At 45.1% G+C, this 26,220-nt stretch overlaps 2 protein-coding genes across 4 annotated transcripts; one reads left to right on the forward strand and one right to left on the reverse strand.

Annotated features, from left to right (window-relative positions):
- Positions 1-1,015: 1,015 nt before the first annotated feature.
- On the reverse strand, positions 1,016-2,278 carry LOC120821600 (endonuclease domain-containing 1 protein). Its single transcript, XM_040180362.2, has 2 exons — positions 1,913-2,278; positions 1,016-1,765 (listed from the first exon to the last, which is right to left on the reverse strand). Exons 1-2 carry the CDS (start codon positions 2,213-2,215, stop codon positions 1,157-1,159), a joined length of 912 nt encoding a protein of 303 aa, XP_040036296.2. The 5' UTR covers positions 2,216-2,278; the 3' UTR covers positions 1,016-1,156.
- A 3,312-nt stretch (positions 2,279-5,590) lies between these two features.
- Positions 5,591-25,047, forward strand: kdm6bb (lysine (K)-specific demethylase 6B, b). 3 transcript variants are annotated; one of them, XM_040180359.2, is made up of 22 exons: positions 5,672-5,858; positions 8,077-8,212; positions 10,433-10,463; positions 11,002-11,110; positions 11,981-12,037; positions 12,195-12,381; positions 12,485-12,730; positions 12,868-13,023; positions 13,111-13,392; positions 13,723-16,268; positions 16,406-16,532; positions 17,649-17,754; positions 18,369-18,574; positions 19,370-19,527; positions 19,621-19,689; positions 19,756-19,904; positions 20,081-20,195; positions 20,626-20,813; positions 20,963-21,104; positions 21,179-21,305; positions 21,413-21,583; positions 22,440-25,047. In XM_040180359.2, exons 4-22 carry the CDS (start codon positions 11,007-11,009, stop codon positions 22,461-22,463), a joined length of 5,160 nt encoding a protein of 1,719 aa, XP_040036293.2. In that variant the 5' UTR covers positions 5,672-5,858; positions 8,077-8,212; positions 10,433-10,463; positions 11,002-11,006; the 3' UTR covers positions 22,464-25,047. The 3 variants fall into 3 exon arrangements, with proteins under 3 accessions (XP_040036294.2, XP_040036293.2, XP_040036295.2); XM_040180360.2 differs by lacking the exon at positions 10,433-10,463 and having other exon boundaries at positions 5,591-5,858; XM_040180361.2 differs by lacking the exons at positions 8,077-8,212; positions 10,433-10,463 and having other exon boundaries at positions 5,679-5,858.
- The last annotated feature ends 1,173 nt before the right edge of the window (positions 25,048-26,220 follow it).

A 26,220-nucleotide genomic window follows, 5' to 3' on the forward strand; every position in this document is an offset into this window, starting at 1 on the left:
GCGGTGGGTGTGGGGGATTCATATGCAATAAGTAACTCACAGGAGAAAGAAAAATGCCAAAAATGGATCATCCATACGTTTACAATCCATCCATTTCATTTTTATTCCCATACTTTTTAAATTCTTGTAATTGTCTGAATAATCTGCCTTGAATTATTGCTGCAATAAGACGCGTCATTAGACCCTGCGTTGTCTAATATGGTTATAGTTGATGTGTAGTAAATCCGACTGCTCTCTCTTATAACAGATTCATCGTGAATGGATTGCATAGAAGTTTGGATGACCGATGATAAAGGTAATGGCACAGCATTTTTCTTCTGCGCCACCCAGTCGCCCTTGCAGATGATTTAGTAACGCTCCTGTAAGCAGTGATCACAGGAGACAGTTTCCCTCTGCCACCAGGTGTCAGTGTGCGACCGTATGTGCAGAAAAGGCCTGCTGCATCAGAAAATGACTGCTTCCAAGACAAATGAAGCAGAATATTGCAGTTTAAAAAGCATCTTCATCTGTGGAATGGCAAGCTCAAAAAGTATTAAGAAGATATCCTAAGCATCAAATTAAACCAAGAAAAAAACATTTATAAAAGATCCTTATGATGCGAGATCTACAGAGGCAACATTTTATATGTTTGGATACCCAAAGGCTATTTGATTTAAAGGATCAAGCTTTGTTCTCAAATCATGTTGTTTTTTCAAAACCTAAGGAAGTCTGTGGCAAATTAAAAAAATATCCAAACCAATTTTTATAGCTGGCCCAACATTCTAACTTATATGCGCAATAATGAAGTATAATGAAGAGAAGCTATTTACAGCTTTACTTTGACATTTGATCAATAATTTGTAGTAGATGAAAAATAACAATCACAATACAGACCAGTAAATAAAGATATATGATTTATTGAGCCAATTTACATCATCTTTAACTTATACGTATATTAAATTACCTTCTTCCAGCAGCTCTCCTTTAAAAAAAATGAGATTATTAACAGAAAACACAAATTGTTTTCCCAAAAATAATAACTGAACTGTGAGATAAATTAAAATAACAGAGAGTTATGACAATAGCCTATTTTATTTTTTTCCAATCCTCTTTAGCACAAATGATCCCCATTGACTTAAAGGTGTAGCACCCAAACCAACACGTACCCTTCAGGCTTTCAGATAGTGTGCTGGAGATATAGAGGGAGGGGTGATGGAGAAATGCAGTTATCATAGAATAGCTGAAGGTTCTGGTCAACATCTAAATGACCCTTCAGGAAGATCTCCAGTTCCTGGACCGGCATCTCGTTCACGCTGTTTCCCTCTTTGGCGTTTTTGGCCAAGACTCCGTAGGTCGGGAAGCGGATGCGCACGTCGTGCGGTGCGTTGCGGTCATATTCGGTGCAGCAGTACGCGGACCACACGTTTTCGGGGATCGCCACGCGGTCCTGGTTGTTTCTGCGGATCATGTTGCCCCTGGTGGTCACGCCGGTCACGATGTAGGCCGTGCCGCGGCAGAAGTTGTTGAGGCGGACGCGGATCCGCTCCTCGTATTCGCGCCAAGGCCCGATGTTGAACTCGCGGATCTCCGGGACCACGTTGGTGAGGGTGTAGGTGGCGGCGCGGTCGTGTGGGGTGGACTGGTGCTGGTCCGGGTTCAGGTGACCTCTCTCGTACAGGACCACATCTGAGTAGTCATCCAAGACCGCCTGGCTGTCCTCAAACTTCATGTGCAGGTAGCCGGTGGGGAAGGGCTGCATGTTTCCGTTACCATCGACCTCTGCAAGCTTGAAAGACGCATATACACACTTTTTTGAGATGCTGCATACATATGGAGTATTTTATCTCTTGAGACAGTAAAATAGTTTATAGTTTATTTTGGAGGGTATTTTCCAAGGCGAACCTGGACTATTATTCAAAGACAAGTATCTGACCTGGGGCTCGAACATCCAAGGGTAGTCCACCCGTCTGTCTCCTTCGGTTTTCTTGAAGGTATAAGCTGAGTAAACTGGAATCCTCTTCTGGGGGTCGTACAGGGTCACAAAGCGAGGTCGGTCCATGTACCTCTGACAGATCCTCTTCAGCTTGGTGTCAGTGAACCCCCGCGGCGGTGTCCCCATATACAGGGAGTCCTTGCACCTCTCAATGTGATTAAAATCTTGAACAACAGTCGCCGACATCAGAGGCAAAAGACAAGCCAGCAAGGGAACAAAAGCTGTCGGCGGTAACATGTTCATGGCGAAAAAACGTCTCCTCAGTCGCACTTACTGGGGCAACTGGAAAAGAATGACCCGGAGCGTATGCAGTTATGGTTATGGTTATGGCGATTTCAGATATGCAAAGCAAGTAGAAAGTGGGACCAAAGGCACAGGTGGGCGTGGATGTGCAGTTCCTTGCTCTGACCAACGGTTTTAAAGTAGTGCCGGATAAGAAAGCTGTTTGCTCTGTTGAATATTATTCTAATTGCTCTTTTTAAAGTTAGGCTACTGTAACAGACTCATGGATCTATTCAGGTTAGGTCCATCATCTCAATGGGCATTTAAACCCAACGACAGGATCGTCTCTGTAAGGTCTTGCTTTCACCTTTCAGATAGCCATTACCTTTTATTCAGGTGCGATCAAATGCTGAGGCGCCAGGACACAGGATTATTGATTGGGGTGTGGACTGCAGTATTAAATGTCACAGTTTTACAATGTCCTTATTTCACATATTCGCCGTAGTACATCTAGAAATTCAAAGCCAGCACACCCGTTGTAAACATATTGTGATGGCCGGAAACAAAGACATAATTTCCCAAACTACCAGCCTAAATGACTTCCCATTGCAAAAAACATTTTGGCCTTGCAAATACAATTCAATCCCAGAGACCTCGGTGATGACAAGACATTGAAAAGGGCCATTCATGGACATGCAATCAACGGCATGGTAAAATGCAAAAGTCTCTAATCTGTCTCAGTGATGAACAAAAGGCCTACAGTGATCGGTTTGTTTTAGAGCTACTATGCAACTGAGCGTAAAAGAAGGAGATAAAGCCTGTAAGTTTAACAGCGACAAAGAGCGTACAAGTTCAAAAGCAACAATTATTTTTTTAAATAACCCGGAACTCCGTAGAAACAGAAGAAACTCAATATGCCATGAGGAAGAAGCAGCATTTAACAGCAAATGGTTCAATGTTCTGATAAAACGTTACTTATGACTTGACTTGAAACATGACTTATTCTGCACAGTTTTCTCCCTGCGGCATTGCAAGGGACACGTGCATGTGTTGTATCACTCGATAACTAAAGGATATGTCATGTGAGTTAGCGTTTGCGTTCACCATCCTATAAAAGTAGGGTCGCCAATTGACCCACTCATTAATTTCGTGTCCTGTCAGTGTCCAATCCCAAATGTATAAACCCTAAGGAGGATCGTCTCAATCGGTGGAACGAGTGTAGAATAGCCAACACTGGGGTAGTTCAAGTAATAACAAGCAAAAAGATTAGAATACAATGTGACGCACATTGTACCTGCTGCTCGACTAAAGCTACTGGCCTCGTCTCAAGCCGGTTTTATGCAAATGACGAATATTCGTCGGATTAGCTGCAGCAACAATCCTTCACTGCCCTAATAAGTCAATTTGAGTGACTGAGTGTGGTCATTCATCGGGGGACCAGCTCTCCTCTCTGATATAATTCCGAGTTATGACAATCATAACTTATGTAGCAGGGGCTGGTGATGCAGTTATGGGAACAGACATTTCTCAGCTGTCAGCATTTTAACCAATTCAAATTAGAAATTCAAACCGGGTGCCGACCAAGCTCGACTGCCCTCTGCTGCCTCATCCTCAGCAGAGGTGGGAGAGTGTTTAGCTTCTGTGTTATTAAATGTGAATAGTTTTTTTGAGGGGAAATCGGTCAATTCTGTTGGTCAGTAACATGGGGGCAGATATTTGGGGTAATCAATAGTCAGTGGGAGTCAAATATAATGCATATCAGCTAAAAGGCTGACCTGGAATAAGCATATTCGACACGTATGAATTTACAGATCTGTTAAAAGCTGAGATTTGACAATTCCTTTTATTATTGATTAATTCTGGTACAGGAAGTCACACGATAATTCAAATAAATATTGATGTGTGACCATTTCATGTGATATTATTTTCAAATTGTTTACCTATTTGCTTTTCGACACCTTTCCACACCATCTAAAAGTTCTTGTCAGGTCAACTTTGTGTTCTACACAATCATGACACACAGTATGTCATCATGTAAGACTATATTATGCCCACTTAGAAGCAGTGTAGGCTTGTTTTTGTTTGTGTCCATTCTTGCTCCATGATGATCAAAGGCATTTATGCATTTACACATCAATTAAATGTTATTTTTTTCAAATCGATCAACACAGATGCATTTATAGGTCTGAGGACTGTAACAAACACCACTATGGCAATTTAAATTTTTAGTACATGTTGACGGGCAGCTATTAGGTTGGAATTTGGGGGTTATACAATATTGTGTTAAATAAGTTAATAGGATATGTCAATGAATGTATTTCAATTTTGGAATTTTAGGATTATGCTCGGTAAACAAGAATCATTTTATGATTAGTTTTAGAATTCTTCCTTGTCCCTTTTCTCTCTTTGTTTTCATTGCATGCCACTCGGTTTACCATTGGGTTTTGTCAGAATTTGAATTCTGAATGAATGAACACGTTTGCTATTTACTTTTCAAAGGGTGGTATTAGTGTGACGTGAATAATGATTTCTTTGGGCTAAAACATCTACTGTATCAGTACATGGCGGGTGTTTGGTTTTTGTTGGGAACTATTGAGACCCTCAGTCAGTCACCAGAGGGCTCAGCTCAGCAGATGAAGCTTTCCCCTCTTGCTTCTGCACCAACGTCCTCTGATTGGTCCAGACCCCCCACATGGGCTGGCGCATGGGCCAATAGAATCCGGCCTCACCGGGCGCTGTTGCTAGGGCGCTTGAGAGGAGAAGAGAAGAAAAAAAAAAGCTGTTAGCGGCTTGCTTCCACCATTTCATTCTCCCACTCCCACTCGCGTGTCTCCTTCTCCGTCTCTCGCCGAGCACAGCTACCGGCGGCTCTGCCTGCTAGCATTAGCATCGTGTATCCGTCTAGAGAGGATCCTCACCCGTGAACCCGGAGCCATGGCTCCGCCCTCCACCGACCCCCCCATCTCCCCTCCCCCGGTTAGTGTGTTAATTTGACACTAGAGCTCAGCCTGCTCTCGTTGCACGACTCCGCTTCTCTTCCCACTTCCTCCACGAAAGAAACCTGGTTGCACGGCTCTACCATGTCAATTTATCAATACATCACGTGCATCATATTTCACTCATTGGGCCCCTTTCATCAGGACATTAAGTGTGCTGTTCCGCGGGGAACAGAAAAAAGAGCTTCAGAAAAACATTTTATAAATGGAAAGAAAGAAATAACATATGCTGTATCCTCTACAGTAAGCTACTGGCCATGTTCCAACTCTCTCTCACACACACACACACACGCACACACACAGCGGGAGAGAGAAATAAAGACCCCCTCCATGCCTCTGTCTGCCCCCCTCCACCAGCTCGCTGCAAAAATGTCATAGATTACAGATTCTCTCCCTTCTCATTGGTTCGCGCCGCGTGATTGGCAGCTCGTAGGTCCGCCCCCTCGGTCTCCGTAGATGGATCGGTGTGCGCGGAGACTGCGAGCATCGGAGAGTCGAGGGGAAACAGGAAGAGGTGGAGAGGAGAGGAGAGGAGAGGAGGGGGAGAAAGAAGACGAGAGGAGAGGATCGGGTGAGACAAGGTGGCGAGAGGAGTTGAAAGGGAGGAAAAGGGGAGCAGAGGGGCGCGTGGACCGGAGAGAACGAAGGCACACACACACACAAAAAAGGTAAAAGGAGGCATTGCAGAGGAGTAGCTTCATGTGCTGTCTGCATTTGTCTGAATGTAAATACACTGATTGTACCACATGTACCTGTGCGGATGGGCGTGAGCGTGTATTTGCGTGTATATCTACATTTCTCTGTATCCAATGTGTGTCGTTTTCCCTCAACGATCTGTCTTGGCAGAACATACTGCAGTGTGTGTGTGTGTCGGCAGACAGTGCTGCACATTCATGCATGAAGCTCACGCACACACCGACATGCACACATATGGTGCTCACGTGCAGACACTGGGAGCCGGAGCAGAATTGTGAAAGGATGAATGCGGTGGGTTACACTTGCGCTGCGGTCACGTTCGTGGAACGTGGACGTTTAACGTTAACTGTATGCGTGTGTGCGTGCGTCCGTGTGTGTGTGTGTGTGTGTGTGTGTGTGTGTGTGTGTGTGTGTGTGTGTGTGTGTGTGTGTGTGTTTGTGGGAGGCGTACAGTAGTAAGAAGCCACCTAGTGTCACGTTCGCCTGAAGTCATGTTTAAACTATGTCACATAAGTATTTGGCTCCAGTGAAAGTTCGTCTCAGTCTGATAAACACGTCTCACCCAGACGCTCTCAGCTTGGCTGGTGTCCATTGACTTCCACTTGTTTACTTTTTTTTAAAACAGTTTTTAAGTGGAATGGATGAAGATTGTGTATGGCAGCTTTTATCTACGCCTCCAGCTGATAGGACAGTTTAGGTAACCAACTAGCCTGGACATGTGACTCTACTGTTCACCACACGAGCCAGCTGCCACACACACACACACACACACACACACACACACAATGCATTCAGTGCCTTCCTCAAACCTGTTAACCTGCCTCACAGTCTTTGTTCACAAAAATAGAAGCTGTTCATTTTGGCATTGTTTGCAGAAGACACCCCTCTTCCTATTTCTTGACCTTGCCTTGGTACATTCCAGTACCCCTCTGGGGGCTGTGCTTTATGGAGCATACACCGGGAGAAGCTGCTGTTACAGAGGGGGAGAGGGGGGGACAGAGCCCAGGGAATCGGGGCTGCGGGGAGGTTATTTTTAGAAATGTGATTGATATTCTCCCCGTACTGTACGCCGTGTCTGTGATCGTGACGCTATTTTGGTTTGCTGAGGCCAATGAAATCACACGCAGGGGGGGTTGTCTGTCCAGTCTATCTGTCTGCTTCGGCTCCATCGGCCCCCCCACGCCTCCCCCTTATCACTGCTCTCTCGCGTTAGCTAGCCAAGGAGCCACCAGAGACAGGCCCGGTCTGCTGCACCCCATCCCTTCCTTTTATGGTATGGGATCAGTATCCTTACTGCTTACACACATGCACACGGAAAGTCACAGCGAGAGGTGCACATCTGCGGCGGTTCGTTGCAGCCGGCAGGCAGCTCTGAACAGTGTGAGGTACATATATTCCAGAATGTCGGCTCGTGCAAGCGAGTGCACACATCGGTGAGCTGTGGCACTTCTTCACTGAACAATGAACTGTGTTTTCCTTCAGCTGACAGAGCGGCTGTGAAATGGTGGCAGACGTTTTTGCGTAGAAAAGAAAGGAGAAATGTGGAAGTATATGTTTAAATCCAATACCTCCCTCCCATACCCCCCCAGCCCCCCCACGCCCCTCGCACCCTATGTCAAAATCACACTCGCACACAAGCACTCTCCTCCTTGCTCGGGGCCTTGCTCCCAGCTCTGGACTAAATGATATCATCGGTTGCCAGGGATACAGGGACCCAGCGTGCAGAGGAAAGGGAGGGTGAGGCATAGGCAGAGCCATACACATGCGCCTAAAAGAGAAAGGAGGCGGCGGGGATATTGGGTATGAAGAAAAAAAAAAGAAAAAGGAGCCTTGTTGTAACAAGCAGTGAAGATAGCAAAGGGCAAGGGCCATAACGTGAAAGACAGGAGCCAAGAAAGCCTGTCAGAGGTTCCTGGCCTATCCATCCGACTTACATCGCATTTCATCCTCTTCCTTTGTCTAGAGTGGGTATGGCTCACTACAGGGAAATGTGTGTGAAAGCATGCGCTGGAGGAAATGAGAGGCGAGGAGAGGATGGCAGAGGCACTTGAGGGATGGAGAGGAGATTACTGCCCTTGATTTTGAGACAGTAAAACCTTCCTATCTTGCACATCATGTCATCCTGTGCACCAACTAACTGGTATTTCCTCACTCCCTCTACTACGTGTGTCTGTGTGTGTGTTTGCCAAGTCGCGGGGGATGAGTGTGTCTATCTAAAGGGGTCCGAGTCTGCACGGGTGCGCTGCCTTGCTCTTCTTGACCGACGGCATCCTTGGATTTGGAACGAAGTCTGTCTCCCCCTTTTCCTCTCAGCGCCCATTGTGAGGTAAGATGGGTCATGGAGCTGCAAACACACGCACACACACACACACACACACACACACACACACACACACTATCAGGTCAGAAATACAGTAGTTATACAGTCACAGGGGGTTTCAGCAGAGACGTGAGAGGATGCATGGATATCCCATTTTTGGTTTTAAACAGATGACCCGGGTTTCCTTGGTGACAAGAAGGAGAGGGAGGCTAAGGGCTGCAGGCAGCAGGTTTAACCTAATAGTTGCAGCTAACATCACCCACAGGCATAACCAATGTAAGAATGAATTGGTACAGCATCATTTGGCCACAATTAGTTCGCTATGCAAGTCAGGAACACACCCCACTCTCACACTGCACTGTTTGCATTGCACATTCTTTTCTTGAACGTATCTCACTGCGAGGCAGCGGGTTCACCCAACAGCAACTTAACCCCCTTTGCACGTGACATAATTTGGCTGCAGAGCTGGATTCCAGATGTCTGGTTTTAACCCTGCGCAGATGGGTTTGATATTGGAGGCACAGAGGCATTGTTGTGCAGAATTAAACTGAAGCTGCTGCTGCTGCTCTTGACTGACAGCTCCCCCTACAACTCTCCACCGACATGGTGTCCCTGTGTGCAACGGGAGGGGTCTGCAGCAGATGTTTTACTGCATGTGTATTGTTGCTCAACTACCAACAGGAGGCTGGTTTACAGCGCAGGGAGGTGCGTTCACTTGTCCGGACGGTTGCAACCCTTGTGTCTAAAAAAAGTGCAACGGTGAATCAATCTAGTTGTTTGCATGAGTGAAGCACGCGATGGCCGTCGATGTGACAGTAGCATAACTTGACATTCTGGGACACAAACAGGCAGGTCTGAGTATAAAGTGCAACCCGAGATCAGAAGCTTTGTAGTGGTTGATAAAGATCGGTTGTTTCAGCGTTAGCAGAGAATCACAGAAGCTCCGAAAAGCTGAATTTTGTGGAGCAGGCGGGGTTGTGAGGTTTTGAGTGGATGTAACCGGACATTTATGGCGGTTCTACTGCACAGCTTTGTGTAGCAACCGATGGCTCACGGCGCAGAGGGTAAATGCATGCAGGCATTAAACGTTGCATGTGCAGGAATTTCCTTCCGTGTATCGTCTTTTGTACTGCAAGAATAAATCTAGATGCAGTTGACTTTTAGATGCCCAAAGTCTCAGTGTAAAGAACCGTCTGGCTTCAGTTGCTCTGGCAACTGGTAGGAAAGGACTCTTGAAGAGGTTGCTCTCTTAGCTGATTCAGCATACAAAAGGTGCAAAGAAGAATAAGAAGAAAATATTTATGTAAAATGTACCACAGCGGGGAGGGTTCAAATGTTAAACAACATATATCGTCATGGTATTTATAAATAGATTTTTGAGAATGAATGCATAGAGAGGTACAACCTTTCAGCAATACAGTAAAGCTCTCTTCAGCATGCAAAGTTGATCCTTACAACGTCGGCTCATGTCAAGACGAAATAGGTTACTGAGTGTTTGGCAGCAGCAAGAAAAACAGTAAGACGTCATTCCAGTACATGGTCAAATAAGTGACCTTATTCAACAGTTTCATTTCCACCGACTGGGAGAAACTAACAATAAAAAGGAAAAAATGCACATCAGGCAGGGTAGGGAAGGAAAAAATAAATGGACAATACAATAAGTGAACAACTTGAAATTCTGCAGAGGCCCAACCAGCACCTGACCCGGTGCGGTGCTTCAATACTAACAGCAAGACTGTACTTTGTTAAGTTGCTATAATTGAAGCCAATGACAGGAAGACGCATTAACCTAATGAACTAGCAGCTGAAGACGGGAGACGCATTCACCACCAGTCTGTCGAATAAGAAATAAAGGCCCAGGGCTTTTACTGCAATCTGAGAGAAATACTACAGCAGGTTTCCTTTTTTCGTCTCCCTGGTTGTCTCTGCTCTTAAAGTGAGGTTGCCGCGGCCCTTTTTCTTAGTGCCATGTGTTCTTTTCCATCGTCGGATGGCCACTGGCTGTGGTGGCTGCTGGGTAGCATTAAATAGAAAGAGGCTGAATGCACCAAGCAGCTCTGGCTGACTGATGATATGACCGCTGAACACATACGGTGCAGCAGGAAATGCAGCTCGATGATATCGCATGTGCCAGAGATACACGATACAAGGATGAGCCAGAACAAAGTAATGATTGTGCCAACATTCATGTTTCTCTCTCTTCTTTCTCTCTCTTTTGGTCTGAAGTGGAGGGCCTCCCAAACACAGACCAAGACTGGTAACATCTGTCTCCGTCTCACTGCTTTGCTTGTGTGTGTGTGTGTGTTGCTTTTTACATGCAGAAATGTGCTATGTGCTCCACTTTATTACTTTATGGAACCACAATGTTGTTTAAAGCACACATTGATTGTCGTTGGCTGTATTGTGTGTGAGAAAGGCCGTTGATAAGAGGATGAAGACGCTTAAGACCACACGTTTTGTACTGCCAAAATAGCATCAAACCCCCCCGAATTTATCCATGCGTGAGTCGCTGCGTATAGTGTTTATTGTGAGTGTTCACCTGCTGCTGTAATTGGATTTGACATTACCCTTCCTGTGGGCCTTTTCAATTAACGAATCGGTGAGCGGAGCAGACTTCTGGATGAGCGTCGTGGCACTAAAGCTCGGGTGTAAAGTGGCATCGCCGTTGCAAAAGCTACTAGCTAATTGGTTGAAGTTGTTTGTTTAGCCGGACGTTCGTTAAATGAGATTAATCACATTTATTGATGTGTTTATTTTAAATACAGTGTATGCATAAAACATGATCTGTGTTCCAGGCTGCATGTATCACCCCGCAGAGCTGTACTCTGGCCGTGACACATGGGACTCCTATCCAGCTGGAGGACCTAACAGAGGACAATGGGCTCCGTGGAGCCAAACGGAAAGGTCAGCACCACCATCACAATACTTCACCTTTTGATTCTTAAAGAAATGGTAGTAGTCCCTTTGCAAGTGCTACTTCTGTCATATCACATGAATATAGGCGCTTAAGTATTTGCGGTACTGTACAGACTTTCCTTATTTCTTGACTGCTTGTGGATTGTGGGATCGAGACTTTAAATTAGACGACAACGAGGTTCACAGGTCGGTGGCTGAAACGGTTAAGACTACAGATACAACATCAGGGCCATTGACACAGAGTGAGTTTGGAAAAGATGAACGACATCCCGTGTAAACGCATTCGGGAATCGATAGTGGCACATTTTGAGGCCTGAGCTCAACCCACACGGGTCATATGAGCAGGTGGGACTCCAGCTTTTGTTGTTGCTGGAGTTGATTCAAGATAAGCACCACTTTGTGGGACGGACTGATTATCTGGAGTTCTTATGGGCATATTCATGAAAAAAAAAAAGAGTGCTGCAGCTGGAAGCAGAAACCCATCTGCGGTTTAAATACGCACGACTCTGGTGAATGAAACTATAACGTCTTCAGCTGCAGCTGTGAGAAGCTTTAATCTAGCTTCTCAGCTGCAGCAGTCGAGGGTGACTGAAGGCATATGATCATGTCTGTTGCTGGCTGATTGTGAATTTGGCAACAAATTGAAACACAGCACCACAGATAATAGCTGGTTTGTATTTCCTTTTTACATATATATATACATATCTCGCAAACATGATCCTTTAACTACAGGTGCTTTTCTAGATAATTAATTTCTTGATTCATTCCATGATGCGTCTTTTTATATATATGTATTCATATTTTCAACCCTACATTATTTTGAGATTTTGAATGAGTTGTTTTTTTGCCGTACCACAGATGCCGTGGAGGGCGCAATCAAGCACACAGTCCACCGTCAAGTCGTCTCTATAACAGGCGAGTAAACCGGGGCGAACGTCATCGCACCGGTGACAGAAGAAGTTCTGTCATTTCACCGAAACCATTCGGAAATTCAACTTTCATTCAGCTACTCGAGTCACTTTGGAGCCGTGTCGTCACACGTGTTGCTTAGCGCAGTGGGTCTTTTGCTCAGGGGGGAGAGGACGGGGCACAGGCAGCCTCTCCGTCTCTGGGATGGGAAAGAGCAGTCGTCTGAGGCTCAGAACTGGCATCACAACTCCACTCGCTCATTCCACGACAGAGGCGGCCCCCCCAGCGGCTACCCGACGGGACCAGCAGAGCGCTACGCAAACTGGGACAACATTGCCGGCAACTCTTTGGTGAGACCTGCAGCTCCGCGACAGCGTCACTTTCAAAGAGTTGTTGATGTTACTTTAAGCGTGTCGTCGTACGTTATGTTCTTCTTCTCTTGTCGACCTTTAGCACGGGGGGTCTCGCCTGCATCGCAACAACAGAGAACTCCCGTCCCCACCAGAGAGATGGGCCCCTTCGGACTGCAGAAGGAACTTTTCCGGCAGAATTGTAAACAACAGACCAGGACCATGGAAACGGCCGGCCCTCCACCAGCGGCGAGACCATCTCCACCCCCACGGTTCCCCTCCACCGCACCCTCTATCCCCGAGGGACGAATGTTCATCCAAGAGGAGGAGGGACCTCGGCCCCGATCAGGTGGAGTTTGTCGCCTTTGACTCTTTTGTTAAATAGACCCTTTTTGTACACCAGCTTTTAATCCTGTGCAATAGCACCACCCATTGGAAACGGATTCCTTTGAGTATGACATGATTATTTTGTGTTTCCCTTCTTAGCCATCTCATCCTGGAACAAGACATTTGTCTCCACCCGTCCACGCCTCATCACCACCTCGCCACCACCGCTCCAACCCGAATAACTGGAAGCCCCCCAATGAAAGGTTGGATCATTGCCACCACTATGACCACAGGACCACAACAACACAGCAACAGGTCAGCTGTTAGAGTCCGCAAATGATTCCTACGAGATTAAGAAACATCAGGAGGAAACATCAGATCAATGATTGTTTTTTTTCACAGGAAACCTCTAAACTGCGAGCTGGAGGACACGGCTTGAGCAACAGTCACCTAGCGGCTCCGAAACAGGGCTGTGGCAGCAGACCACCACCTCACGGAAGCAGGGGGAAGGTCGACCAGAGAATCGCATCATCACCAGCAGACCACACCCGTGTGCCTTACAGCCAAAACCATCATCGCTACTATCCACGACACACGGCCCACCCCAGAGCCCCGTCGCACAACGTGCCGCCACACCCTTTTGGGGAAAAGGACTCACGGAGCCATCAACACAAACAAAGCACAGTGAGAAATAAATGTTTAAATAGTATGAACTGAAAAGCTGAAGAGATCCCCTCTAACATGCTACATTAAGAGAGCAAGACCTTGGAAACACCATGGAAAGATCCATACAATGAGGTTCACTATTAAAACATGGTCTAACAACAAAGTAATTAATACTATTGTGACTGGCATCACACAATTTGTGCAATTCCTAAACTCCCAGTATGTAGTATTTTAATTAGAAAAAGAAAATGCATTACACTGCATTCAAAAGCTGCATGTTTTGATGAAATCAATGTAGTGAGTGTTCCATCCCTGAGCAAATGTCTAAAGAGATGTGATCTTCTGCAGGAACCTCAGCGCACTCATCAGAGGGGTGATTCAAGGGATCCGGCCCTCTGCAAGTCTTCTGGTGCAGGCTCTCCTTCCTATTCATCCCTCCTCTTTAGCCCTAAAGATGGAGGTTCTTCTGCCAGCAGTCCACGCGCGTCTCCCAGTTCCTCATACACAGCGGCCAGTAGCAGAAAAGACCCACCAATCAGTCATCAGTTCATCTCTGGCCTCAGTGGGCAGCAGGACCTCCAGGGAAGCCCAAATTACACCCAGAGACCTGGCCTGACGTCTGCAACGCCTCTCCCGTCTCACGCTGGTCTGAAATCCAGGTTTTCAGACGTCAAATATAGGGAGACCCTGCAGCCCCCCTGCTCGCGACAGTCCCCGCACGGCAAATCCAGAGCAACCGAACCGGAAAGGGAGTTCAAAGAACTAACAAAAACAGAGAAGCCTATTAAAAAGGACAGAAAGACGAACCAAAAGGGTGAAGAGAAGAAGCGGCATAAGAAAAAAGAGGAAAGAAGGTTGGCAGAGAGAAAAAGGAAGAGGGATAAAGCAGCAAGGAGGGAAAGGAAGCTCGGCTTGAAATCTAAGGTCACAGAAAATGAATTGTTTACCTCCAGCTCTACTTCCAGATCTTCAGGGGAAGCCAAAATACATAAAATGGAGATTTCAACTGTGTCCCCGGAATACCAAGGCGAGTTACCAGCCAGGCACAGGCAGAGGAGGGAACAAGGAGAGAGGACGCACGAGCCATCCACAAGCACTCCTCACCCGGGCTGCTCTTTACCGCGGCCACTGTCAAAGTGTAAGAAAACCCAAATACCCAAGCAGAAGAGCTGTCCCCCAAAACTCCCTTTCAAGGAACAAGTAAAACGGTCTCTTCCCAGGAAAAAATGCCCCAACCAGACCAGCAAGAGGCCCACTGCCGTCCCATCGCGACCACAAGCGCGAGCAGAAGCAAAGCCCGCCGACACGCTGCCGTCCCTTTTACTTAAAGCACTAGTGCCTCTCAGCAGAGCGTGCTCCATCACCTTACGGCAGCCCCTTCACGGCAAAGACGGTGGCCAGGGAGGGGCGCTCAACGCTCCAGACCTGCAGCCTGAGGGGAATGCGAGGGAAGTGGGAGACGACCTCGCCAACACTCCTCCCGTCCTCAGCTGGCAGGGCTCTCCGGTATCCACTCTGGGAGAGGATGAAGAGGAGCTGGGAAAGGGAGTGTTGAGTAGACCCGTCCTCCAGCCCAGCCCCACCCAGTGCCTCTCTCCCCCTCCCGTTGACAGCGAGAGCACTGAGGACACGAACACGGAGCCTTGCGAAAGGGCAATGGGCGCTGATTATTCCCGCGACGGCATGTCCGAACTCGGCGATCTGCCTTGTGCATCGGAGCAGGATTCGGACAAGGAGAAGGAGGAAGAGGTGGACAGCTGCGAGGAAACCTCGGCCTCTCTTCTGCGCGAACTTCGCCACCATGAAACGGGTCTGGACGACGTCTTCTTGAGCCTGGCCACCTTTCTCGGAGGCCACCGGGTCGCATCTCGGGGCGGTCCATTTGGGGGATCTCCTGCTGGCTGTGCGGGAGGAGTGAAGTACTCGTCTTCTCTTGAATTGGGGCCAGAGATCCACGAGCATCCGGATTTCTCCCCACAGTCCGATCTAACGGCATCTTCCAAATCCAGTCACCAGTCACCAACTTACTCTACCTCCACATTTTTGAGAGACCACAGTCCGGCGCGTGGGGGGGAACCTGCGGCGGACGCCCCCGTGCAGGAGAAGCAGGAGGACATCAAGACCAACGTGAAAGAGAGTAAAGAGGAGACGGACATGGAGATTGTTCCTGAGAGAAAAGAGTCAGCGCTTTTGGATGGGTCGCTGAGTGCCAAGCTGAGACTGACCACAACGCATGCAGCTTCCTTCACCGGCGTCATCACTCTCTCTACCAAGGAAGAGAGGGCACACGGCGAAGAGCGACCAGGCGAATATTCAGACAGAAAGAAAAAGCGAAAGGTCAGCGACGGGGGGAGCGAAGGAGAGATCAAGATCAAGATCAAGGCGGAGGAAAGAAGCAACCTCTGTTCTAAAAACAAAGCAAAAGAGATCCGGGATTTGGAAGAAAAGTCCCCCAAACCGTTCAGAAATAGCAAGAAGGGCCGGACACCTCAGAAAAACTCAACCACAGAGGGCAAACACGTCCATAAGAGAAAATTAGACATGGACGCAAAGATCGTGACTGAGAAGAAGGAAGAGTTGGAAAATGAGATCTCCTCAGCTACTGGAGAGACAGATCACAAGACCCCAAGCTCAGCATCAACTGTAACAACCAATACCTCCAAAGCATGTGCGACCACACCAGCAAGCAAACCTCCCTGCCCAGTAGGTCCAGTTGACCCCATGAAACTGAAAGCGTTGTCCATGGGCTTTACCAAGGAGCTGCGGATCCTCTTGACTAAGGTGGAAAGTGCTGGAAGACAAACATTCAACATATCGGAGTTGGAGGAGCAAAGAATCCCACTCTCAAAGATCTGCATCAAAAACACGGGTGCTGAAGTGGTCCGAGCTTGCAAGTCAGTTCTGTGACAATGATACTCATTTGGCCATCCCTTTTGTGTATATATATATATATATATATATATTACATATACTACATATACTGTTGCGCTTGATGAATTTAGTCTTTTGTTTCTCTGTGATATTGTTTCAGGGGGACGAGGGTGAAGGGGAAGTTCAAGGAGTCTTTCCTCCTTCCCACCTTCTCTGTGAAACCTAACATCGCCACAACGGCACTCATTCCTCGAGCGAAGCTTAACCCCCCTACACCGAGCATCTACGTGAGTCCCCGCAGAGTAGGAAACTCGATATGATCCGGCTCATCAAGTGGTATCATCAAGTGTTGAATCCTAATGCCGTGTTTTAGCCGTGCCGGAGGCACGGTTCTGTGGATGTCCGCGGGTTGGCCGGCCGGTCAGCTGAAAGGCCTCGATGACCATCCAATGGGTTTGCATGCCGTTTTGTGCAGACACGTTCCCCTCAGGATGAATTCTAAAGTCATCGGGGATCCCTTAACTTTTCATCTACCCCAAAAAAATGTTTTATTGTAGCACTAAATATTCTCAAAACTATTCCCTATCAGCGTTACTTTGCTTTTAGTGCCAGATAGCAAATGTTAGCATTGCGATGCTCCAAACTCCGCGTAGTAAACATCAGCATCCTGTCATTGCCATCGTTAGCATGTTAGCATGCTGATGTTAGCACCGCTCTGCCATCTGCCACATCTCAGCCAGATGTCCCATTGGACGTAAGCCTGTTTCTATCAGGAGAGACAAATAAAGGGAGAAAAAAAAACTTGTTTTTTAAACTGTGTGGAAAAGGCAATTTAACCAAATGAAGGTACAAAAAAACAAAACGTGGAGTCCAGACATTGTTAGTGGTGACTGATTATGCTCAGTTTGGAAGACAGAGGAGGCTGATGAATGTGATGAGGCGCGACATGAGTGCACTAAATGCGAAGAGACAATCACCTAACAAGAGAAAGCACCGAGAAGACATGCTAACAATGTTGTGTGTCGCTGTGCCGTTTGGAAGAAAACAACAAAATGTAAGAAAACTAGGAGTGAGCATGAGAAGAGTCAAGGGCAGGAAGAAAGACAAATAAACTTCAGACCAAAGTGTAATTTACTCAACTGAACTTTGGTTCAACAAAAAAGGCTTTCACTCATTTGAACAAAAAAAAAAAAAAAACGAGTAAATCATCACCATAAATCTTTGAATTATGTCTTGGATTGTTTTCTCGATAGCAGCAGAGAGAGCTGCCTTATCATACCTTGTTTCAAGACATCTACACGTTACCAACCTACTGTCAGTATTTTTCATTTGTTTTCAAAACAAATTGATTACTTCCTTCCCCGTGTTCAAATGTTCATACTTATTGTGTGTTTCTCCTGCAGTTGGAGAGCAAGAGGGACGCCTTCTCTCCAGTTCTGCTTCAGTTTTGCACTGATCCCAAAAATGCAGTTACTGTCATCAGAGGCCTCGCCGGATCTCTCCGCCTGAGTAAGTTTATTCACCACACTCATCTCCACTCCCTCATCGCTAATTTACCCCACTACGGACACTCGGGCTGTGAAATTCCATTCAATCTCCATTCAATTTTTTTACCACATTGACACAGATTAGGGCTGTTGTTTATTATTTTATGAGGATTGTAATGCATGGAAAGAGAAGGTGTTGATTATTCAGATGTAAATGCAGCATATCATAAAATTGGGCGTTATTTCACACACTGTAGACATTTTTCACATGACATTTGAGAATTTTTATACAACATGCATTTACATATTCTCTGATCATATTCTCTTTATGATCCACGTTTGAATGCAGACCGTGTGTGCTCAGCCATGATGTAATGGCTAGCCAGCTCGTAGGCTGCAACTTTGAGAGAGGAATATTCATTTGAATGTGGTTGCATATTTCATTTTGTGTTTGACAATCATCCAGTAAAGATAAGCTGATCTTATTTCCATTTCTACAGCCTTTTCTTTCTCTCACACCTTCTTGTAAATCATCCATTGTTACATAACTGGGAAAACAACAGATGCCTGTCATAAAAAGCAAGAAAGTAACATCTATCTGTTAAATGTCCCTGTTTCCTTCGTTCCTTATTTTAGACCTCGGTCTGTTCTCGACCAAATCTTTGGTGGAGGCCAATGCGGAGCACGCGGTGGAAGTGAGGACGCAGGTCCAGCAGCCCGCTGATGAGAACTGGGATTCGAGTGGTTCCACGCAGACGTGGCCCTGCGAAAGCAGCCGCTCACACACCACCATTGATAAATATGCTCAGTACCAGGCCTCCAGCTTCCAAGAGAGCCTGCAGGTAGAAGGATTCCCACATGTCCAACACATTCACTCGCATGCGCACAGATGGTTTCATATTTTGTAGATATGGATACAGCTAAAGACATTATTAATTGATTTAAACCGGCCTGTATTGGAACTCTCATCTAATTTAAAATTGAAAACCGGAAAGGCTCCACTGGGCCGCATGTTTAAATTTTTGTTTGTATGCAGGATTTACGAGATTCCCCAACTTCCTTGGATATGAGTTGTGAAGAGATCGTATTGTCTTTCTTCATACAAATAATTAGCAGTTTGAATGTGGATTTAAATTAACAGTCACCATATCATCATAATACCTTTATGATTTAATGGTTTTAATTTGCAAATGAGGCACATTTGTGGCTGCAGCAGCCACCTCAGGGTCTCTTTCCAGTATCAACCTCAGTTAAACATCTTCACCGCTAGACCATAACATTGACCACCTCTCGTGCATTGATCTGCATTGGTCATATATGGTGTCTTATGAGTCTTATTTTCATTATGGTAAAATAATTTAAATCGGGGGAGACTCCACATGTGTGACAATAGTTAAAAAATAAATGATGAAATGAATAGTAAAAGGTATGTGGTTAAATGAAGAATATTTCCCCAGTGGTGGTGATTAATGAGTATAAGTAGTAGTACTTATAAGCATAAACCTCAAAGGTTCTTGTTAAAGGTCCTTGGAGAACATAAAATAATGCATGATAGTTAAACTGTTGGATTATTGAGATAAATAACAACTGTGCTAAAAGTTCAACCTGTGAGCTGAGCTCATGTAGATGTGTTACAGGATGAGAAGGAGAGCGAGAATGAAGAGGAAGGAGAGGAAACCCAGTCTTCAGAAACGAAAGCCGCTACAAAGGCTGCCCTGACATTGGTCAACATCAAAGGCAGTCCTTCTACCTTCTTCAGCAAAGCCCAACCGCTTATTTCCAGCAGCACAACCAGGTCAGCGCAAAACAGGCTTTCCGCCCCGACAAAGAGCTCAGAAGGTTTCCTGCGTTAAGAAATAGACAACTGAGACTTTGTCCTTTCCTTCAGCTCGGAGCCGAAAACCGCCGGAAAGATCATTAAATTTGGGACGAATATTGACCTCTCTGACCCTAAAAGGTGAGTTTATGTCATAATGAACATCACTCAGGTTTTCACACTAAACATCACATGTTTTTTCATTAGGTGGAAGCCTCAGCTGCAGGAGCTGTTTAAGCTGCCCGCTTTCATGCGCGTGGAATCCAGCAACAACATGCTCAGTCACGTCGGCCATACCATCCTGGGCATGAACACTGTCCAGCTGTACATGAAGGTGCCAGGCAGCCGCACGCCGGGTCAGTGTGTGCGTGTGTGTGTGTGTGTGTGTGTGTGTGTGTGTGTGTGTGTGTGTGTGTGTGTGTGTGTGTGTGTGTGTGTGTGTGTGTGTGTGAGTGAGAGAGACCGACGACGCGGTCCGCAGCCAGTAAACCGCCGTTTTGATGTTTCACACTCCGTGTTCGCTTTTTATTAGGTCATCAAGAGAACAACAACTTCTGCTCTGTCAACATCAACATTGGGCCTGGTGACTGTGAGTGGTTCGCTGTCCACGAGCACTACTGGGACGCCATCAACAAATTCTGTGAGAAGTGAGTGAAGAAGAGGCTGTTTAAGGACGTGTGTAGAAAGGAGAGCGACGCGTTCAGTGGGGAGCAGATCTTCGCCAGGGGTGTCTGCAACTTAACCTGTTTGATCCAATGAAAACAAATTACTGTCCATGCCGTGCCTCCCTGTCTCCTCCCTCTCTCCTCCCTCTCTCCTCCCCCTTAAACGCACACATCCAACAGGCAACATTACGTGTGGTGAAAAAGAGTGAGTCACTCCAACCACACAAGGTCTGTGAAGCATTTTAGCCACCCAGACTATTATTCTGTTTGGTGCACCAGAACGCAAGATTAGTCGTGTAACGACACAAAGATGTGCGCTCACCCGAGCGCACACATAAATATCTCCCGGCGGAGAGAACAAGTAGCTCTAGTTTCTCTCCTAAATTGCATTGTTGCAAACTGTTACCCTCAGGCACGGTGTGGACTACCTAACGGGGTCCTGGTGGCCAGTCCTTGAAGACCTCTACAGCTCCAACATTCCGGTGTACCGCTTCATCCAGAGGCCCGGAGACCTGGTGTGGATCAACGCGGGGACTGTGCACTGGGTCCAGGCGGTGGGCTGGTGCAACAACATCGCCTGGAATGTGGGACCACTCAACTGTGAGCTACGAGCTATTGTTCATTTCATTCAGCTTTCATTTCATAACTCATTGGATGTTGACTTCCAAAGGTGTCTTTTCTTTTTGTGTCCAATTAAGACTTAAAGATTGCCGTATAATGGGCTGCTTTTTTTTTTCCTGCCTTCCCAGCGTACCAATACCAACTCGCCCTGGAGCGCTACGAGTGGAACGACGTGAAGAAGGTTAAGTCGATCGTTCCCATGATCCACGTTTCTTGGAACGTGGCGCGAACCATCAAGGTCGCCGACCAGGATACCCACAAGATGATCAAGTGAGACGCGTCTTCGCCGCCACCCTTTGGTGGGTGTTTGTTCACACCTTTAACTATGCACTCCTCCCCCTTAGACACTGCCTGATGCAGTCCATCAAGCACATCCAGATCCTGAGAGAGCAGCTGTTGGCTGCAGGGAAGAAGATCTCCTACCAGAGTCGCGTGAAGGACGAGCCGGCCTACTACTGCAACGAGTGCGACGTGAGTCCCCGCGTCCCTCCCCGTCCCTCTATACGGGGACACTTAGCATTGCGCGCGTCACAAGCTGTGACATAAACTGCGGTTTTCATGACTGCGTGTGAATGCAGGTGGAGGTGTTTGACCTCCTGCTCGTGACCAGTGAGAACAGCAGTAAGAAGAGCTACGTGGTGCACTGTGAGGACTGTGCTCGAGCCAAGAGCCCGTCGCTGGGGGGGGTCGTGGTGCTGGAACAGTACCGAATGGAGGAGCTGATGAGAACCTACGACAACTTCACGCTGGTCAGTCTAACTTTCTAACAGGCTCTTCCACAGGCTGTGAAAATATATTTCAGGTATACTAAAGAGTCAAAGGATTTTGCACGTTTTACTCCGTTATCTAGAATTTTAATTGACTCAACGCTACGGTTCACCCTCTTCCTAAGTAGACCATCAGATCCTAAATTGATTTCCTTTATTTGCGTCACTGATTGGCTCACTTTATGGCAATAATATATAAATATCAGCTTGAAGTTTGTGTAGAGACCCTTTTTTCCTATCAAAAGTTAAGTCCTCTTGGTTGGTGTTTTGAGTTTGTTTTGACGCGTTTAAATATTCCTTGAGACTTTTCCACTTCTTTGATTGTCCTTTATTTTGTTCTTTAATGACACCATCCAATTATCTTTGTACATGCCACTTCCACCCTGTCACGCTCTCGTTCCACACTTCACGCTCACGTTCACGCTCTCCTCACGCTCACGTTCAAAAAACTATTTCGCTTCCCACAACACCTGTGCCAAGTAATCCACCTGATTATATTGACCTTGCGGCCTAATTGAAACAACCTCCCACCACCTAAGGGGGTGGAGCTAACAATCAAAACTACAAAACAAAAATGGCTCTTTTGGCAGTTTGTTTGCTAATTGTGATTAATTACGCTGAATGCTTTAGTGTGTATTTGCTGACCCAGTTTGCTGAAAGCAGTTCTAAGTGAAGGGGTACAAAGTTTAATTAACACAAACGTAACCGCCAAAAAATATCCAGCCAAATAATTCTAATGATGAAGTAATAATGAGAAGTTATGGGATGAAAACTTAATCTGCACACACTCACTCACAGCTTTTTGAAGCTCTGTTCCTGTTTTCTTTTCCCTCTTCAGGCTCCATCACCGTTTTCAAAGTGAGGACTCCTTCCTGGCGTCTTTCAGCCATAACCAAAACTCTGATGGCAGCACAAATGTTGTCTATTCCAGCAAACACTCTTTGAATCAGCCACTTTCACTCAGCATTGTTTACATCACACAATGAGGTATGGATACTCAGCCAATCCAACTTTAGCTCACTGTCTTCCCCGTACCAGCTGCTGATTGGACGCGTGTTTTGAAATAGAATGACTAGACTGGTACTTTTCATGAAAAGCATTTCAGATATGTTAAAAAAAAATGTGAGCACTGTTAGCACTGAAAATCAGGTTAAATGTTCAACGGACACTGCTGTGATTCAAAAGCGTCAAGTAGCCGTTTCTGTGTTTAAATTCAGGTACTTTTATGCAAATTCTGTAGAACTTTTTTATACCAATCTAGTTATTCTATATGTCCATGAATTTGCTGTGATTCTGTTGTACCAGCAGGGGAATCGCTTCACAGGAGAAGTAGCTGATTGTCACATTTGGCACTGTATTGGTTCCTCTTGGTCTTTCTTTGGTATTCAGGTAAACTGACATTTGTAATTCCTGTCTGTATACTCTTTGAGGTGCTATTCCAATCTAATTTATTCCCGTTAGATACTTACCAAGTTTTACCAGCCTATTAGTACACCACATTGGCCTTGCAAGCTGTATTTATAGGAAAGGTAATTAGAGGATTAAACACACAAATAATGATTTCTGTACATATTTAAAACAACAAATCAAAAACATTTATCAGTTTCTCTACAATACGGGTTTACCAGAGGACAAATATGGTTTACTTCTTAGTTGGAAATCGAGTATGTATATGGGAAAAATGATCAATTGTCATTACTGTGGTTTCTATGCTACACCCGGAAAACCGACCGTGTCGTTTTTTATTTTTGGAATTGGAAAATAATGTGTTTTATACCTCCTTTTTGTTGCTATAATCTTGTTTCTGGAAAACACAAAAAATGTATTGACAGAGAAAATACGTAATTGTAAATTGTGATTGAATTTATGAGTTACACAGTGATGTGCATAGATGGAGAATACAAGGACTCTGAGGAGGCGGGCCGGGGTATATATGTCCAAAGAGACAAACAATCATAATCTTATAATGCAAAAGCCAATGAGGCCAAATAGATGAGCTGACTAAATGACACCTCGATGTTTTGATTGTGCCCCAAACATCCGCCGTGATGAGGCTCCATGCACTGCCAGGGGTTTAATACGCAACATTTACAGTTGAACATGCTGAAGAGCACATGAATGAGACATCACAACAATTTTGACCGCTCTTTGACACCCAAAAAAAGGGTCTGATTTTGTTGAGTGTGGTGGGAATTAGTGCCAGAATAAAGGTCACTATGTTATTGGGGGACGACACAGAGTTCACGCGAGAGGTCACAGAGAGCCAGATAAAAACTCTGCGTGCATGAGATCAATCAATTCTCTCCCAACAGGGACTACATAGTCTAGAGTCTTTGGCCTCTGGGTGTTCTATGTCACAATGCAAGGTTAAGGTACAACTCAAAGCTTCGCTTCCTCTGGACTGCATCGCATACACATTTTTGGGTGAAGCCAAGTTCGACCTATTTAATAACATCACAATGAAATCCCCGCATATTGGCCACTTTAACATTTCTGCCGTGCCCTTATTAGTCTGTGCACACACATACTGTACATAATGTAACTGTTTTCAGGTACACTAGAAGACTTATGTAGTTTTATTCTCAAACAACAATGTAATTTGTATATGGTCAAATATGTCCACCTCAGTCTGTCATCTGTTTTGGTCGTTTCTCTATTACAATACACCCTATAAATATCCTGTATCCCACTACAACGAGAATTTCTTTCCACTTTTATACCTCTTTTTGTTGTCAGTTTCTGTATTTTGGACTAAAGAGAAAATTGTAAATTGTGACATTATTTATATTGTACATTGTGGTTTTCTTACATATTTATTGCAAATCAAAGGTTACTTCACTTGATAAGGGGCTACAAGGTATTTAAAAAAAAAAATGTAGTACGGTCAATAAGGTGTGGATAGGGGAAGTGCAATCGGGGGGCGGTGTATTTTTCCTGGTGCTAAACCCCTCCTTGACTGAATGCCCCCTCATTAAACCGAATACAAAAGTCTGTGATACAACTCAAACCAACCGGTTGGTGCTTGAAACCATTTCATCGCCGTTTGATGGTAACTGAAATGGAATGATGTCTTTGTACTGTGTCTAACAGATGAATACAGACTCTTTTAAAGCTTTTCGTCCATCTTGTGAGGCAGTAGTGGTTTTATGATGAGCATTAGTAGTAGTTGTAATTCTTAACACTTTTGCAAAAGACTTTTAGGGATGTGACTTTTAACAATGTTGAGTTTTTTTTTTTGTGTCTTGTCCTCATTGTTATTATTTAAAGGATGTGATAATGCTCTTTTTCCTCTTGACTTATTGGATTTATGCTGCACTTATTGTTTAAAAAAAAAAAAAAAAGACATAGAAGAAAACCTGAGCCAGACCTGTCTTAAACCCCTCTGTGTTTATTCTGTGACATATTGTATTGTTGTTGGACAAAATAAAATGTTTTGATAAATTATTCGACGATGAGTCTTTGCCTTTGATTTGCTCTGTCACTTCTGCACACAAGAAGCCGATGACTTGGTCACAGTCGACCGCTTGGGAAGTCGTTGATCTCCCGATATTCAGCATGCTCTCCTCTAATGTCCGCTCTAATGTAATGTAACGCTTGACATGAATTTCATCTGTTATCGGCTGCTGCAAAGTAGAGGGAATATAAAGATAGATTCCGACCAACAACTCTTCCTCTTACAATTTCATTGATAAACCTTTGCGACATTATTTCGCATGGCTTCATATTTTATTTGTAGTCGTATTTGTCAATTTATCAGTTCTAACGCTCTTCACACATACCAAGGTAATTCACCATCACGTGGGTAGATGGCGCTTGAGTGCTGCTATCAGTCCAGTAGGAAGAATTTAGCTACAGCTTCCACTCATTACATTCTAATGCGATTACAAGGAAATGTTCTCTAATCTTTAAACATGATTTGGGGATGTAGCTTTATTTGTAAAGTCATTGTTCCAGCGAACAATGACTTTTTCGACAAACTTAAAAATTACTTGATAAATTATTTTGTCGTGCTATATATACTATGGCTTTATAGTCCTTCGATATAATCTTTAACATATTTTTCTATAAAAAAACATATAGTCCTTTATCTGGCTTTTTGCTATTAAGACATAATACCGTATTGCTATGTTACATACTGTACAATACTATTGGATTTACTATTTCATTTTTTCATTGTACCATGCTATTGGCTTTTAGTGATTTCTTTTGACAAACTACTATGACTATTTTAGACATACTGATTTCTTTGTAGTTACTTTCTACGACCTGAATAAGCCCCGCAAATAAGATAATGAGAACAAATCTTTTTGTTGAACTCTCGACACTACAAAAGTGAAATCCATCTCTCAATCGATGTGTCAGACAAATGCATCTCAAATGTTCAGGGAATAACGGACTCACTGGGTCGTAGCGATAGGTTTGCATAGGCGGACATTTTGCAGATCATGTAGCTTTTCAAAGCCTCAATCTATTGCTGTACTGTACATTTATGTGGCTTGTGTCAGCAATGTTGCTGGAAAAGCCTTAAAAGAACCAACAATGGCCTCTAGTGGTAGATGAGAAGTAATGAAAACTGAAATACAGGTGATGTGAACGATTGATAGTTGAGATTGATAAAT

This window comes from Gasterosteus aculeatus, chromosome 7 (assembly GCF_964276395.1).
Source record: "Gasterosteus aculeatus chromosome 7, fGasAcu3.hap1.1, whole genome shotgun sequence".
In the NCBI taxonomy this organism is placed as follows: Eukaryota; Metazoa; Chordata; class Actinopteri; order Perciformes; family Gasterosteidae; genus Gasterosteus; species Gasterosteus aculeatus.